General features: G+C 38.7%; 1 protein-coding gene across 3 annotated transcripts in view; it reads left to right on the forward strand.

Annotated features, from left to right (window-relative positions):
- The window catches only part of LOC135086782 (alpha-1,3-mannosyl-glycoprotein 4-beta-N-acetylglucosaminyltransferase A-like), a 37,151-nt gene that overhangs the window by 979 nt on the left and 20,153 nt on the right, over window positions 1–16,019 (forward strand). For 2 of the 3 annotated variants that reach the window (XM_063981573.1, XM_063981574.1), the window contains exons 2-7: window positions 1,040–1,122; window positions 1,253–1,355; window positions 2,134–2,336; window positions 3,971–4,080; window positions 5,067–5,295; window positions 5,689–5,904. In XM_063981573.1, coding sequence (XP_063837643.1) covers window positions 1,040–1,122; window positions 1,253–1,355; window positions 2,134–2,336; window positions 3,971–4,080; window positions 5,067–5,295; window positions 5,689–5,904 — 944 coding nt within the window. The remainder of the gene's footprint in view (window positions 1–1,039; window positions 1,123–1,252; window positions 1,356–2,133; window positions 2,337–3,970; window positions 4,081–5,066; window positions 5,296–5,688; window positions 5,905–16,019) is intronic. The other variant, XM_063981575.1, reaches the window with a different exon arrangement.

The following is a 16,019-nucleotide window of genomic DNA, read 5'->3' on the forward strand; positions in this document are numbered from 1 at the left end:
GGATGCGTGCGCTGCGGACATAGATTAGTTAGTGCAGAATCGTTAAAACTATAGCTATCTCTTTCATTTGCGTGCTATTTCGTATCTTTTGTTTCACTTATCAGTTACATTTGTCAATGTGTGCAATTTGGAATAGCTCGGCACGGATTCAAATCGTAATTTCTATGAACGTAACATATCTATAGTTCTTTAATATCATTGGTTCCTGAGCTCAAAGCAGGTACGAACTGACCAAAGCTATTGTATCGTGCCCGGCCTAATTACGGCATTGTTCAGATGTATCAGTACAAATGCACATTTAAGGCCGATTCACACATATCAGTGAAGTCACAGTTCAGGCACAGTGCGAAATATTCTTTCATAGGCGGTTATCACACTGCGCCGCGCTCCGCCGCGGAACGCGGGGCGACAGATTTAATTATTGTATGCAAGTACCTCAGTTTGTATAGAAAACACACGTGGCACTTCACACTGACAACGCGTCCGCGCGCGTGATTTTTTATATGAAAATCACGCGCTCCGCGGCGGAGCGCGGCGCAGTGTGATAACCGCCATACAGTTTCTATGAACGCATCCCCACTTGTCAGTGTCAGTGACGACACAGTGCTCTCAGTGTCAGTGCCGACACCGGCAATCACGGACGTATTCGTTGACGACGATATTTTTTGTCGGATCACGGATGCCGCCCCGGCATCAAAAACAAAATAACTTAGGTAGGTACTTCATAGTTTCTGAACAAGAATATTAAAACAACTCTCTGACATTTTAAAATATTCAAAATATTTCACTGACGCAACACTGTAGCACTGGTATTGAACTGAGCGGACACTGTGACGGAACTGTGGCTTCATCGATATGTGTGAATTGAGCTTAACGAACCAGCCATATTCAGCTGTACGGATACTACGAATAGTTTTGTTTGGTTACTACATTCTACGGAAAATACAGCGTACGCCTTAATATTTGACCAGTCATAGGTTCATTTTATTATAACAAAACATAGTGTCATATAAAAGTAGGGATATTATGCTTTTTTCAGTACAAGTTCTAGAAAGCCGCGAAGAAATTAATAGAATTCAATTTCTATACGAATCTTGTCAAGAAAAACTAAAAACTGTTAAGGTATCTAATAAAGAAAATATTAATCTTATGAATATTCATCTGAATTAAATAGATATTTTGATAATAATTGACAGCATAGGATTTATATTTTGCCAAATTAAACTTATATTAATAATGTGTTTTCTTATAGGATGATCGTAAATTGCCACCACCGAGCAATCAATTGGAACAATTTTTAAAATTACAGAAGCCATTGCCCGCTAATGTATTACAACAACTGAATAAAATGAATGGTAAGTAAAGTAGGTACATACACGTACTAACTAAAATAATAAGTTACCATAACCTTAACCTAAGCCTTATAGGTATTGAAGCATATTGAAGTCATGATTTTGTCACAGGGAGATAGCTAACATTTTTGCCTAACCAATTCAGAAAAGTATACGAAAAGTCCTTTCTAAAAATACTTTTTACTAGGTACTTATTGATTTTTGGCTACGGATTCCTACTAAACGTCAGCATCAAACCGTGGTCAAACGTACCTCGACGTCTAACATTTCTATAGTAAGCATTGTTGTGACGTGGCCTACGGCGTGACGCTGCACGTGTTCTACACATGGCTTATGGCGTTTATACGAGACCATAGCCTAAAATAGTTTCTAAAAATACGTTTTACAACTTTTCATTTGGGGTTTCTTGGTGGGAAAACATCATGAATGTCAGTTTTGTTTAATTTTCTGTGATAATTTTTACATGTGTATTAGGTAGGTAGGTGTTTTTATTATTATTTAGGCAGTTAAATACTGCACAGTATTTAGTATACCATTTTCTTTATTTTTTTCCATCATACACAAGAATACGCGTGCGTGTCAATGCTCGCTCGTATGTGAGGCCTTGTCGAATAGTATCCTATAGGGGACCATATCGTGCGTATTTGTTTTCGATGTAAACTCGCGGAGATGGACAGGCCTGATTTTACTTTAATAATTATAAATTTGATACGAGCTCGATACGCAAACCGCATAAATAAAAAAAACCTTTTAGTTTCTTAGCAGCAGTTTCGTTTTGCAGGTTCTATAGCCGCTACAGGGTTTAAAAATCTGGAGCCTCTGCCGTCAACTAACTTTATCCTGCCGCATCTCCAGGCGAATATCGATGGACTTAAGCCGGCATACTACGTGAATAGGAAAATGCCTGGGACTTTGGTGGACATTGTGATTGGACTTACCACTGCAAAACGGGAGAAAGGATATTATCTGAATAACACATTGCAGGTAAAAATTTGGTAATCGTGTTAATCTGCCCTGGAGCAGTTCACGTAATTTGCCCTGTCTTAAAATGTCTTCATCATCATCATTTCAGCCATATGACGTCCACTGCTGAACATAGGCCCCCCAACGATTACCATAATGGCCTGCAGCGCCTTTCTGCTACCTTGAGGTTGTCGGTCCGCCAACAATACTTAACAACAGAAAATTCTGTTTCCATCGGGAATCAAACCTGAGACCTTATCACTAGATAGATATTACAATTTGTAGTTAAATATCTTCACACCTCTTATGAATTTCACTCGTATTTAGAAGGCTATGACAACTTTGCATAACATTTGGCATTGTACACAAAATTACAAACTTTCCGTACACATAAGTATTTAGTTTTCTGCTACGTTCGCAAATGTTTCAAAGCGTCGCGTGTTGCACTTAATTTGTAACTACGAGTAGTTGCGAGGTGCAGAGCTTTGGGTTTCCAAAACAATGGTGTTTAGTGAGTAGTACTTCACAAACGTAACAATATATTTGAAATATTCGTACTCAGACTGAGTTAGTGCCTGAGATATGGGAGCGGCACGGGAGGGGTGACATTGACATAATTATGACGTGACAGAGCATACAAATCTGAAGTGTCACTGACAAAACCCCCTCCTATGCCACTCCCATAACTTAGGCACTGACCGAGTTATGCGTTAAACCTACAGGGTGGCTGAAATCGTTGGCATCCTTTTAAAATAAGACTCTACTCATGATACATACATAGTACATTTCCCAAATATGAGTCATATCAAATGAATTAAAATTTCAATATTATTATTTGAAATCTTGTACAGACGACAGCACATTAATCTTCACACTGTGGCATCTTATTTCAATGTATTGTTATTTTGCAACAAAATGTATAGACAATGTATAGGATGATGTGCTGTTGACTGTACAATAGCACACTAATACAAATACATATTTTATATAGTCAGGCCTGTTCATCTCCGCGAGTTTACATCGAAAACAAAACACGCACGATGGCCCACCTACAGGAGACTATTCGACAAGGCCTCACATACGAGCGAACATTGACTCACGCACGCGTATTCTTGTGTATGATGGAAGAAAATAAAGAAAATGGTGTACTAAATACTGTGCAGTATTTAACTGCCTAAATAATAATAAAAACACAGAATATACTTTTTTAAGTTGCCTCAAGACACTGAGAGGTAAATAAGTAGTTAATATTATTCATTATAATTCATGCTAAATCATGTATTTCCTCCGCCATTTTCCGCAGTTTGGCACCTCACGTCACATCATTTTACCGAAGTCAGCCCTATTGCTTCGGCGCAGTGCCGATCACTGACGTTTGTCAACAAAATGGTGCTTGACTCTTGAGATAAGCTAAATTACACCATATTGTTAATGACATTGAGCATACGTTTTTTTAAATACCTTCGCGAAGTAAAACTTCTGTACGTAGTACTTATTATTATTCTGTGATATAGTTAAAATAATGACAAAAAATCTCATTGGATTTGTCTCATATTTGGGGAATGCACTATGTGTCATGAGTAGTCTTATATTAAAAGGATGCCAACGATTTCAAAGTCACCCGTATAATACCCGCTAAGTACTTCTAATTTCAGGATCTAGTGAATGGAGTCGTGGATGATATAACAACAATACTTATAATCGTAATGATTGCTGAAACCGACTTGAAATTCGTACTAGATACAGCTTGGGCCATTGAAAAACAGTTAGTTTATTTATTGATTAATTCTTTATACAGTAACAAATCTATCAATTTGATCGTGACTTAGGTACACATATCAATATCAGTATCACCTTTGTTTGAAAACGCAAAACTGAACACTAATGTAGTTTTAATAAGTGTGACTTTGCAATAAAAATACGCTGGATATGTAGACTGTACTTATATTATTTGATGTGGGTACGTAAAAGTTCTGCAGCAGCCCATAAACTCCCTTTTCGTACCCCATCGCCAGGTATTTTACGCGTCCGCCCGCTAAGTTTATGTGTGACGTGTTCGTTGTGGGACTTACATCGCAAAATGTATACGTATACAGGGTGACAGGGATACTCGACCTATTTCTTGAAAGGGGTGATACTAGAGATCGTTAGCAACAAACTATGTGAAGCCAAAAAAAACCTTACAAATAATAAAATTTTAATGTATTTTTACTGTGTATTTTTTTAAAAATAATCAGAAATGTATGAATTCAATGTTAAGGCTGGAGTAGTTTACTCTTAATTTTACAGTAAAGGACAAGAGCCAAAAGTTAAATAACGAAGGTAGACCACAACTGCTGAAAAACGTTAACTACTGCATGGTTCTACGTATTAATGAGGGTACATCAAGCTTAACACTGGGCTAAATCTTAAGTAATTGTTTAGGTATTTATTTATGCTACTTTACAACAAAAATGAAGTCTACTACGGTAATTGTTTACTGTATGCATGCAGTTATTTATAAACGTTTCAAAATGGCAACACTGTCTTTGTAGGATGTCAACGCAGATGATTTTTAGGTATCCCCATAAGATTTCAAACGACTCCTTGACATAATTTCGCAGCGTGGTTAGTTTCTTTCGCTGAGAGAAAAAAAGAGAAGAAATGTTTTATTGATAACCGATGAAGGACTGTGTCAGTTTTCATTAATAGACCTTATAAAATATGTAGTCCTTATCAGACTGCTTCTGATATTTTTTTAAACAATTCTAGATTTCCCAGCGAAGTTCAATGTGGAATGATTCAAATCATAGCACCTTCTTCGTCTTATTATCCCGATATGAAATCCATTCCACCAACTCTAGGAGACTCGAAACAGCGTACTCGGTGGAGAGCGAAGCAAGTTCTGGACCGAGTATTCATCATGGCCTACGGTTTGAACAAGGGCAGTTTCTATTTGATGATGGAAGATGATGTTGTGGCTAGGAAGACGTACGTCAAGGTAAGTTTTAGATTTGTACTTTTATTGGCCGTATTGTTTTAAAACTTTATGTTACACCGTAACTTCAGTACGTCTTCGGCATTTGGGGTATTCGTGGGCACACCTGGATGCGGGGAGCGTAGTAGAAATTCTTGGGGAAAACCTTTTGGACGTCATTTGGCTAGAACGAACGAGCGTGTGCAAAAGATTTGTAAGGTTACCTAAATCACATAACACTATTTTTGTCATACATTGCGTATTTCTAAAGAAGAGTAAATAACGACAATATTCTCCATAAGAATTTCGTTTTTTAGGCTTCAGTTATATTAAAACGTTATCATAAGTAGACGTAGATACTTAGGAAGGTATTTACTTTTTAGGGACCCTGTCACAATCTATTCACTGTATTTTCAGGGCGTCAAGTCGTATATCTCGTTTTGTACGAAAAACCACCCGGACTGGCTTGTCATAGAATTCTCCCACTATTTCGGGAGTCTCGGAAAACTATTCAGATCCACAGATGTCGGGCATTTCATTATTTATCTGCAACTGTTCTACTATAATATGCCTCTTGACTTCCTCCTTGAAAACTACCTGGAAGACAAGGCCTGCGGCAGATTGAAGAATACGGTGAGAATAATTTGCATTTAAAACTTTTAAAAGTTCCCAGTTGATTTTAACTCGATTGGTGCTGCATTAGAAGTTGCCGACTTGGTTTTGCTCTTTTTTACAAAATGTTATCACCTGTAGCACAGTTTGTTATTAAGTTAACAGTTAGCTGACGGCGTTTCCATCTCTAAAATATACCATAAGAATTTTTGTCTTGATTTATTTACATTATGACTTGAAATCTGCTGAGCGGATTTTATTTCATCTCCGTCTGAAATTCCGGAGTACGATTTTTGAAAGTTATCAATTTTTGAATGCCCAGACAGTGATGTACATTTTTTAAAAGTCCAGTTAGATTACCGCTAAATGTATACGAGTAAACTCACGGCCGTATTCTCAAACGATGCTTGCTTAAGTGAAGCAGCAAATAGAACGCACAGCGTTGAATAGAGCTCTGTGATTGGTTCGTGTGTCACCCTGCAGGGTGCCCTGTACGTCCACGCGCACTGTGAGACCTCATAGTAATGTTTGTGAATACGGGCGTAAGTACATATTTATTTATACACAAGGTTTCAAATTGACAAAATAAGAAAAATAATGTTCAGTTTTTTATGAGATATCATTATTGTTTGGGGATATTGAAAAAATACCATCGACCTTTTAATCCTTTTTTGAGTTCGCTGATATTTTTCACAAAACACTTTTTATATGGCACGTCAACTAAACCAATTAGTTAACACGAGCACCACGCTGCACTCGATTCTGTCGAGCGAGTTAACTTACGTAATATCGTAAATACGAGTTTTACTCGATTTTAACGATCATCGTTTTTTGCCGCTGTTAGTAGTTTTATCGATCATAGAATTACTTATACTGCAATTATATCGATAAAAAGAACAGCTGACTTTGTAATTTATTTTAACAATGATTTTAATTAAAGAGAGTAATTAAAGATCAAGCTAATCTCTTAATAGCTGAGGGACTGACACCGAATACTATCGAGTCACAACTACGATAGTCGAAAATCGAGTAAATGTGTAGGTAGGCGCGTTTAAGTAAATAAACTCGTCTAAACGAGGTCAATGTTTGCGGTGAAATCGACTGTTTTCATTCAACTGTCCGTTGGTCAACTCTAAGAATTTGTATATTTATTTAAAGGTTATTGCACAAAGTACTTACTACAGCACACTGTAACATCTTATGTAATTTGACTTGACTATTTATGGACTAATACGTACTACAGACTAAAACATACATCTATGATTTTATTTGGATTTAGGGGAAAGTAGTACGAGATGATCCCCTTAAGCGGGAATCGCTGTAAAATACATATTTTTCAAGGTAAACCAAAAATAAAAACGATTACTACTAGTATATTCATCTATCCAACTTTCCTTATACTCAAAACCAGAAATTAATTGAGGTTTCATTAAAATATTTAATTTTTTGCAAAACCTTACAAAGTGATCATCTTGTACACCCCTGTGGGTAAGATGATCCCCCAGGTAGGGGTAAGATGATCCCTATGATTCTGTTCTATGATCTATTATTTTCTGGTTATATTCCTTTCGGAGTACCTAATTATGCGAACAAATCGTTAAAAAGTTAGAAAAGAAAAACATTTACGAATTAAATAACGAAAATAACTGATTCTTTCTTAGTACCTGCTAAAAAGCGTCTAAATAATTGAAACGCTTTTTGGCTGGAGCTGTGTTGAATATATCACAAATAAATTCACCTGCTTCATCACCCTCTACCCCAGCACATGCTTTATGGCCCCATTTTACACATGCATAACATTTTATCCATCCTTCACCCTTGGTATCGCTTGAAAACTTTTCTGTTCAGCACAGCCACTCAGTATCATCTCCTTCAGACTCAGGTGAGTTATATGAAGTTCTCTTTCTTTTATTTCACTTCCCTTTACCTACTCCATTGACTTTTTTGTTTTAATTCCCAGGGATCATCTCGTACATATAGGAAGGGATCATCTTGACCCAAGTCCCACTTTTTGTTAAATATTTGCTAAAATAATCTACAAGTACGCGGCTACGTTTTTATGGCCAAAATATTAAAATTAAACATAATAGAAAGCCTAACGACAACAGTAATTACATTTAAGATTGTTTGAATAAAAGTAACATAAGCTCAAAGTCATGCCTATTTTAGATCAGAAGCACACAATTTTTCTTTTTTCTCGTCAAATTCGAGGTATCGCTCACGCCACCATTACGATTTGACTGAGGCGAGGATGTGTCCAGAGCTATGTTTTACCAGTGAAAGAAACTAAATGACGTTAGTGGTTTCAGCACAATCGCGAAAGATCATCTTACCCCAGGGGATCAACTCGTACTACTTTCCCCTATTAATATTTATTGTGTGTGTGAGTGCATGTAATAGAGGGAATTACTGGAAACTCTTACCTGATTCTGAAATGTATTTCACTGATAAAAAGCCAAATGGTAGCCGAATGTTATTGGATCCGTTAGTTTTTATCCTGAAAATACGAAGATACCCCCTAGTGAATTAGGAAGAGTGACAAAACAAAGACTATGCATTTGGTGCTCAGGGGAAAGGCTTGTTCGCTTCGAGCCACTGATCCGATTTCGAATTATTTTCTCCACATAAAGCTTCACTATTTACGGTCAAAGGCTACCTTATTCTTTTATCTGAAAAATTCAGTTCCCGAAGAATTTTCTACAATATTTCTTTGACGACCACAAATGCACCGACAAAAGGATTGTCATGAATCTTATTCGTAGAAACTTAAAAGGAAATATTTCTGTATTTTCAAAACTTTCAACGAGCGATTTTACTAAGAAGCCTTTGAAATACATTAAATATCGTCAGTGGAAAGGAAAAAAGACTAAAGCGCCAAAACCGTACTTGTGGGAAATGAGGATCAAAGTTTTTTTTTCACGAAAAAAATTCGTATCTTTTTTGATATTAATGTTAAACAGTACTTTTAAAATGCAATCGTGTTCTTGATTTTTTGCCTATATTTTAATAAAAACACCAGGTTTGTAGCTCTTTTAGATCGTAAAATAGGTGTCGCTTTAGAAAAAATGCTATGAAAATTCATGAAATGTTAGTCAGGGTAAAACTGCTAACCTCCATTTATAATCAAATATCCAGCGACCAATAAGTGCTAAATTATTTAAACAAAGTTTTTGATAAAACAGAAAAAATACTTAGCGAGATACAGCTTAATAAGTGAGTCGAAGATAAATTACTAAACTACAAAATAAGATAGTCGCATGCGCCAGCGAAAAAATGCGTAAGAAGCGATTTATCCATGGAGCCTACATGAATATTTGCTTACTTGCGGAGACCCTATAGAACGAATGTAAACAAATGTTACTAAACTCTTACTACATAAAACGTTTTAAGCAAAAGTAATGCTTAATGATTAAATAGGTATTATGTTTTATGACGGAAAAATGCTTAATTATCCTAACATCATAAATAATTGATTGTCATTACTTCTAACCGGGTACGGGTTAGTGGTAGGTAATTACTAAATTTTTAAATATAGTTGTTGTGGGTGGCAACACTGGGTTGCACATGTATCAATCGTACCAACCGTAAAATAAACAGTTGACTACCAAACTCATGTCTTTAATTACAACATGGTGACAGCGGTGTTAAAGAAAAAGAATTTATCAGTGTGGATCATAAAACCTTTCAAATTGAAAATCTTTTGTGTCGTGCAGTCGAGTACTAATTATGGAACACGCTCGGCCACCGCCAGAATTGAGTTTGGAGGGCAGCTCCGTCGGCCGGGCCGACGCGTGGAAACGGTGGAAGACGCAGTTTTTACTGTTTCTGAAGGCATCAGGGGTGCACAAGGAAGATGATGGGGTACCGGCGAGTTTGCTCATCAACTTGGTCGGACCAGAAGGGTTCGACGTATATGAGACTTTTACGTTTGAGAAAAATTCGGACAAGGACGACGTCGCCATCTTGATAAAAAAGTTTGATGATTATTTCGGTGTGAAGCCAAACATAACGTTATCGAGATACAATTTCTTTACAAGAAGTCAAGAAACCGGCGAGTCCATCAATCAATACGTCACTGCATTGAAGTTATTGGCAAAAACTTGTGGATTTCAATCTTTGGAAACTGAACTGATACGTGACCGTATAGTGTGTGGTATAAAAAATACGGTTGTTCGTGATCGCTTGTTGCGAACAGAGGATTTGACATTAGACAAGGCAATAAAAATATGCCAAGTCGACGAGATATCGGTGGATAGCGGCCGTTTGTTGGAGACGCAGGGCGCTGGCGCCGGGCCCTCGCGCGTGGACGCGGTGCGGGCGCGCAGCTCGGGCCGGGGGCGCGGGCGCGGCTGGCGCGGGCGCGGGCGCGGCGGCGGCGCTCCGGGCCGCCAGCTGCCGGTCGACACGGGCGCGAGTTGCCCCAGGTGTGGCGGTCAGTGCGGTGAATCGAAGCAGTGTCCAGCTATTTTTGTGCAGTGTTATGTGTGTGAAAACCATGGTCATTTTGCTAGGATGTGTAAGTTAAAGAAAAATGTGAAGAAGTTATACGACATTGGAATGAGTCAAGAGTTAGATGAAGAAAATGACTGTGAGTCGTTTTATGTATCTATGCTTTTTAATGTCTCTGAGGTTAGGTCCTTGTCAGAAGACTGGTGTGAAATACTTAATTGTGACAATGGATCAGAAACATTTAAATTAGACACTGGCGCAGATATCAATGTACTGTCTTATAAACGGTTCTTACAGTTAAGTTTTAAGCCAAAAAATATTGATGTGAGTAATAATGTCAAACTTCAATCTTACAGCGGAGACACTATTCCTATAAAAGGAATTTGTCATTTAAAATGGTATTACAAGAATGTTTCTTATAATCTTAAATTTGCTATTGCTTCTATAGATTGTCAAAGTGTGCTGGGACTTAATGCTTGTACAACATTAGGACTAGTTCAGAGAATACATAATATTAATTTGGCAGAATATGATGATTTGTTTACTGGGTTAGGTTGTTTGCCCGGGGAATATCACATAGTAGTTGATAAAGAAATACCACCGGTGGTTTGTGCTCCGAGGAAAGTACCATTAGGGTTGCGTGATCAGTTACTAGAGGAGTTAAATAGAATGACACAATTAGGAGTTATAAGAAAGGTGAGTCATCCTACACCATGGGTAAATTCTCTTGTAATTGCTGCTAAGAAAAATGGTCAATTACGTTTATGTTTGGATCCGAGGCCTCTTAACATGGCAATACAGCGCGCTCATTTTCAGTTGCCAACAATAAATGAATTAGCTACTAAACTTCATGGGGCTAAATATTTTTCAGTCCTAGATGCAAATTCTGGGTTTTGGTCTGTAAAGTTAGACAGTGATAGTTCTGACTTGTGCACATTTAATACACCTTTTGGGCGTTACCAATACTTAAGATTACCGTTCGGTTTGAATTGTGCACCTGAAGTATTTCATGCAAAAGTCAAACAATTATTTGAAGGCCTGGAGGGTGTAGATTCTTTCATAGACGACCTAATTTGTTGGGGGAGTACCAAAGAGGAACATGATAAAAGATTAAAAGCATTGTTAGACAGAGCGCGGGAAATAAATTTTAAATTTAATAAAGAAAAATGTCGTATATGTGTGCAAGAGGTTACATATTTAGGCCACATCTTTAATAAGCACGGAATGAAAGTAGACCCAGAAAAGGTCAGAGCTATAAAAAATATGCCTGAACCTAATGATCGAAAGAGCTTAGAGAGATTTTTGGGGGCAGTTAATTACCTTTCTAAGTTCATACCTAATTATTCAGATCACACTTTCACGCTAACCCGGCTTTTAAAAAAAGATATTACATGGTGTTGGGAATCAGAGCATAAAAAAGCGTTTGAGAAATTGAAAGATCTTATTAGTGATGCGCCGGTGTTGGCGTTGTACGACGTCGACAGCCCTGCGCTGCTGTCGGTGGACGCCAGCGGCGTGGCGCTGGCAGGCCTCCGTCACTCGCCTATGCCGGCCGAGATAATTACCTACAGCGCGCGACAACTTCAAGTTGCAAATCAGTCATGGCTGCCACGCGCCTGTGAGCACACGCGTACCTATACTCGCTCAGTCGATCATCGTCGCAATCAAGGTTTATTGTTCCAACAGCACTGTTATTCGTCTTTATAATGGAAAATCGTAATATTTAAAAATGATAATTAACTGTAGTAATTTAAATAATTAAAAATAACAGCATTTTTTTTAAATAAATTTGAAATACTTATGGCAAAAAGCTATAGCAAAAACATTATTTTAGCTAATAAAACATTAACTTTACTTCACCGTGTCTATTTTCCGACACTACACCTTTCAAAACTGTTTGTCCAATTTCGAATTATCGCAACACTGAAGTTTATTCTTTGGAGATGGTACGAAATACAAACACCACTAGATTAACGTTTACTAATCGTAAATACAATAATTGCTTCTCAAAATTAAGTTTTTATTTATTTTACTTTGCTTAAACAACCCTGACGCTTGAGCTGCGAGGTAGATCAATTCTGATCACAAAAAAATTGCGCTCTTGTGAGCGTAGTAGTAAGGTGCGATTTCGAATGCACCAGGTTCGTTGGAAATTTTGCATTATTATTATTACCATTAAAATGTCGGCATCTGATCCTGATCAAGGGAGTGCAATTTCTGTTGCTACTATTATGTATTCTGTGGCGCTGGGCGCCGTGCTGCTGCAGCGCGGGCGGCCCGTGGAGTACGCGTCGCGCACGCTGACGCCCGCGCAGACACGCTACGCGCAAATCGAGAAGGAGCTGCTGGCTATTGTGTTTGCATGCGAAAAATTTCACCAGTATATTTACGGAAAAAAACAAATCATTGTGGAATCTGACCATAAACCGCTTGAGTGTATATTTAAAAAGCCTTTGGATGCAGTCCCAGCACGCTTGCAGCGTATGATGTTAAAGCTTCAGGGCTATGATTTGAAACTTATATATAAACCAGGGAAGTTCATGTATATACCTGATACACTCTCGCGTGCGCCGTTACCAGATTTGTATGATAGTGATATTAGTATGGCCATATTAAATCCTCCTCCTATAACCCGCAGTAAGACTGGTAAAACTAAACCAAAAGTATGGTAAGGTCTTAAGCACCTTTTGTATTTGTAGTCATTAGTACAAACTGTTACAATTACTTTAATAGTAAAATTCTACCTGTAATAATTTAGTTATAATAAGTTTCTTATTATTGTAAAAAGAAGGGGGGAGATGTTGTGGGTGGCAACACTGGGTTGCACATGTATCAATCGTACCAACCGTAAAATAAACAGTTGACTACCAAACTCATGTCTTTAATTACAACAATAGTGAACAAAAGTAGGGACACTTAACAATTTTAATGACCACCACCAACCACTGGTGGGAACCTTTGGTGGGATGGACATGGTGGGTGGTGACTTACGCGGCCACCACCATGTCCATCCCACCAAAAAAGCCAAACCACACACTGATAGTCAAATCGACGGACTCAAGCTTAACCGGCTACAATGTCATAAGACCGTCAGAACCACTTTTGAATTCAAAACCAAAGGTCTAAAGGTGGAAAAGGATGACAATCTAAAGACCCAAAATAAGAAACTCTTCGAGGGGCTTACAGGCTAGGAACGTGCCGCTACAATGCTATGTATGGAAGTGTCGCCCATTTCTCTACAAACGCTTGTTCGAGGTGGGGGCAGTCCACACAGGTCTGGAGATAAGACCGGTAGAAGACCCCACTAGCGAAATGCGCCAAATGCCTTTGTTTTGGACATACCAAAGCCTTATGCAAAGAGGAAGAGGAACTGCGGAGGGACTTACTCATGGCTAAACTGTCCAGCCTGAAAATAAGGCACACCACTATCGTGGAAAAAATGCGAGGGCGAGAACTGACACATCCAACATCCACCACCACATGGCATTCAGTGATAAAGTGATGAATGCCCAGAAAAACAAAATTAGGACTACTTAGCGCTTTCCAGAACAGCAGGCTGCTAAGAGCACCCTAAACATGCAGAGTTCGAATCTCCTAAAAGACCGTGTCCGTGGTCTTTTGGGAGATTTGATTTGTGAAAGCTTTAACATCATCTAAGCTAACCTGAGACGCTCCAAGCAAGCCACTGCCGAACTGCTGCAAGCAGCCGAGGACAAGGACATAACCATAGCACTCATGCAAGAACCATACATGGGATTCAGTGGAAGGGTTAAGCAATTTCCTGGCACAAAAGTCATTCAGTGCATCCTCAGTCGGCAGAAACCAGTCAAAGCCGCGATTATAGTCTTCGGTGACCAATTGAGTCATTCACGACCCCCAACTGGTCACGGAGACGGAGGCCGCGGTAATACTGGAGGAAGGCAGGCTGAAACTAGGATTTGTGTCCGAGTATTATGAGCGAGACAATCCAATTGAGCTTTAGATATAAAGCACTAAGCGGTATGCAAAAAGCTAAACACTCAATACATCATTATAGGGGGAGCCATGAACGCCTAGAAACAATGGTGGGCAGCGTTTCCGAAAGCTTAGGTGAAGCTTACAGTTCCTTCTTTCAAAAAATATCGACAGCAGATTGTGCACAAGCATAGTGGATGTGACAGCGTGCAGTCAGCCACTACTGGGTAGGATTAAAGAGAAAGTGGACAGAACGCTAGTCACTTCAGACCACAACGCCATAACCTATTCTCTCTGTCTGGGTGAAAGTGCGGCAACAAGAATACGCACAGAAGACCAGCGAGGCGCAAACAAAGAGTTGGAATGAGTTCTGCTCGACACACGAGAGAGAAAACATGTGGGATGGAATCTATGGAATCATCGGGAAAGCTCAAGGACGACAAGATGACATGCTCCTGAATGGTTTTAACGGCAAGACACTCTGCCCAGAACAATCGGCTGACCTTCTAGCCAACTCCTTCTATCCAGATGATTCCGTGACAGTAGACAAACCACACCACACGCGTCTCCGACAACTGATAGAGAGCGAAATTTTAGAAGAGCAAAGAGCAAACGATTCCCCTTTCTCCGGAAGATGGAAATTGCAAACAAATGCCTATCTATAGCGTATTTCCCCAAACAATGGAAGACGGCTCACTTCATCCTCAAGAAGCCAGGAAAAGACTGACATAGCCCGCAAAATCGCTAAAATCTAGTGGCAGTGGGCAAGCCTCCCACTAGGTGGACCGACGATCTGGAGGTGGTGGTTACAGGAGGTGCCTGGATGCGAGCGGCGCAGGCCTTGTCTTTGTGAAAATCCTTGGACCTGGAGGCCTGTCCAGCAGTGAACATCATTCGGGCTGAAACGAACGAACATTTTTTTTAATGACTGAGTGCATTGAATCCACCGGCATAAATGCGTGCTCAGGGAGTAAATTATTTATTTGGATAGTTGCAATATTCTTGTATCTTTGCAGGCACTTGTTAGTGAACCGAGTGCGAAATTTGTGCTTATAGTCACAAGTGTGTTTGAGATGTCTTTGTTAAATAATACCTACTTAACTACTACAGTTTTTGCTTTGATAAATGCTCTCATTTTCGCTAAAATACTTTAAAGCTTATTAAAAAAAGACTACTTTTTGCTAAAGCGCCAAAATTAATCGAATCTTGTTCACTTACTTTTGCTTACACACCAAATCATTTTGAACAACAACCATGAATAACTACTAATATACCAATGAACAATAAATCTCAAAAAGCTGAAATTACTAAAGTAACAGGTCATTCTAGTTCTTAAATAACAAAAAAATACTTAATGTTGTGAAAGCAAAAATATTTTGCCAGCAAAAAATACCTTACGCGACACTTGTTGCAAAAACACTGAAAACACGTCGTTTTAGCAGCGACAAGGGCGGTGATTTTAGGAATACCTTAAATTTTCAAAATGCTAAAGCGCCAAAAAAGTTCTCGGATTGAGTTGAAACCTAGACAGATCGACGCAGAAAAAAAAATCCTATCCAACAATGTATACAGTGTGTCCTGGCATGTAGTGATCAAACTTTATGGGCCACATCTAGGGACAATTTTATCGATAAAAATACTTCAAATTTGGGGCTTGACCCATTTATCGCAAAATTACAAGGATTTAAGTTTTTAATTTTTAGTTTTCACCTTTTCCTTCAAAAACAAGTGAA

The sequence above is a fragment of the Ostrinia nubilalis genome, chromosome Z, assembly GCF_963855985.1.
Source record: "Ostrinia nubilalis chromosome Z, ilOstNubi1.1, whole genome shotgun sequence".
Classification (NCBI taxonomy): Eukaryota; Metazoa; Arthropoda; class Insecta; order Lepidoptera; family Crambidae; genus Ostrinia; species Ostrinia nubilalis.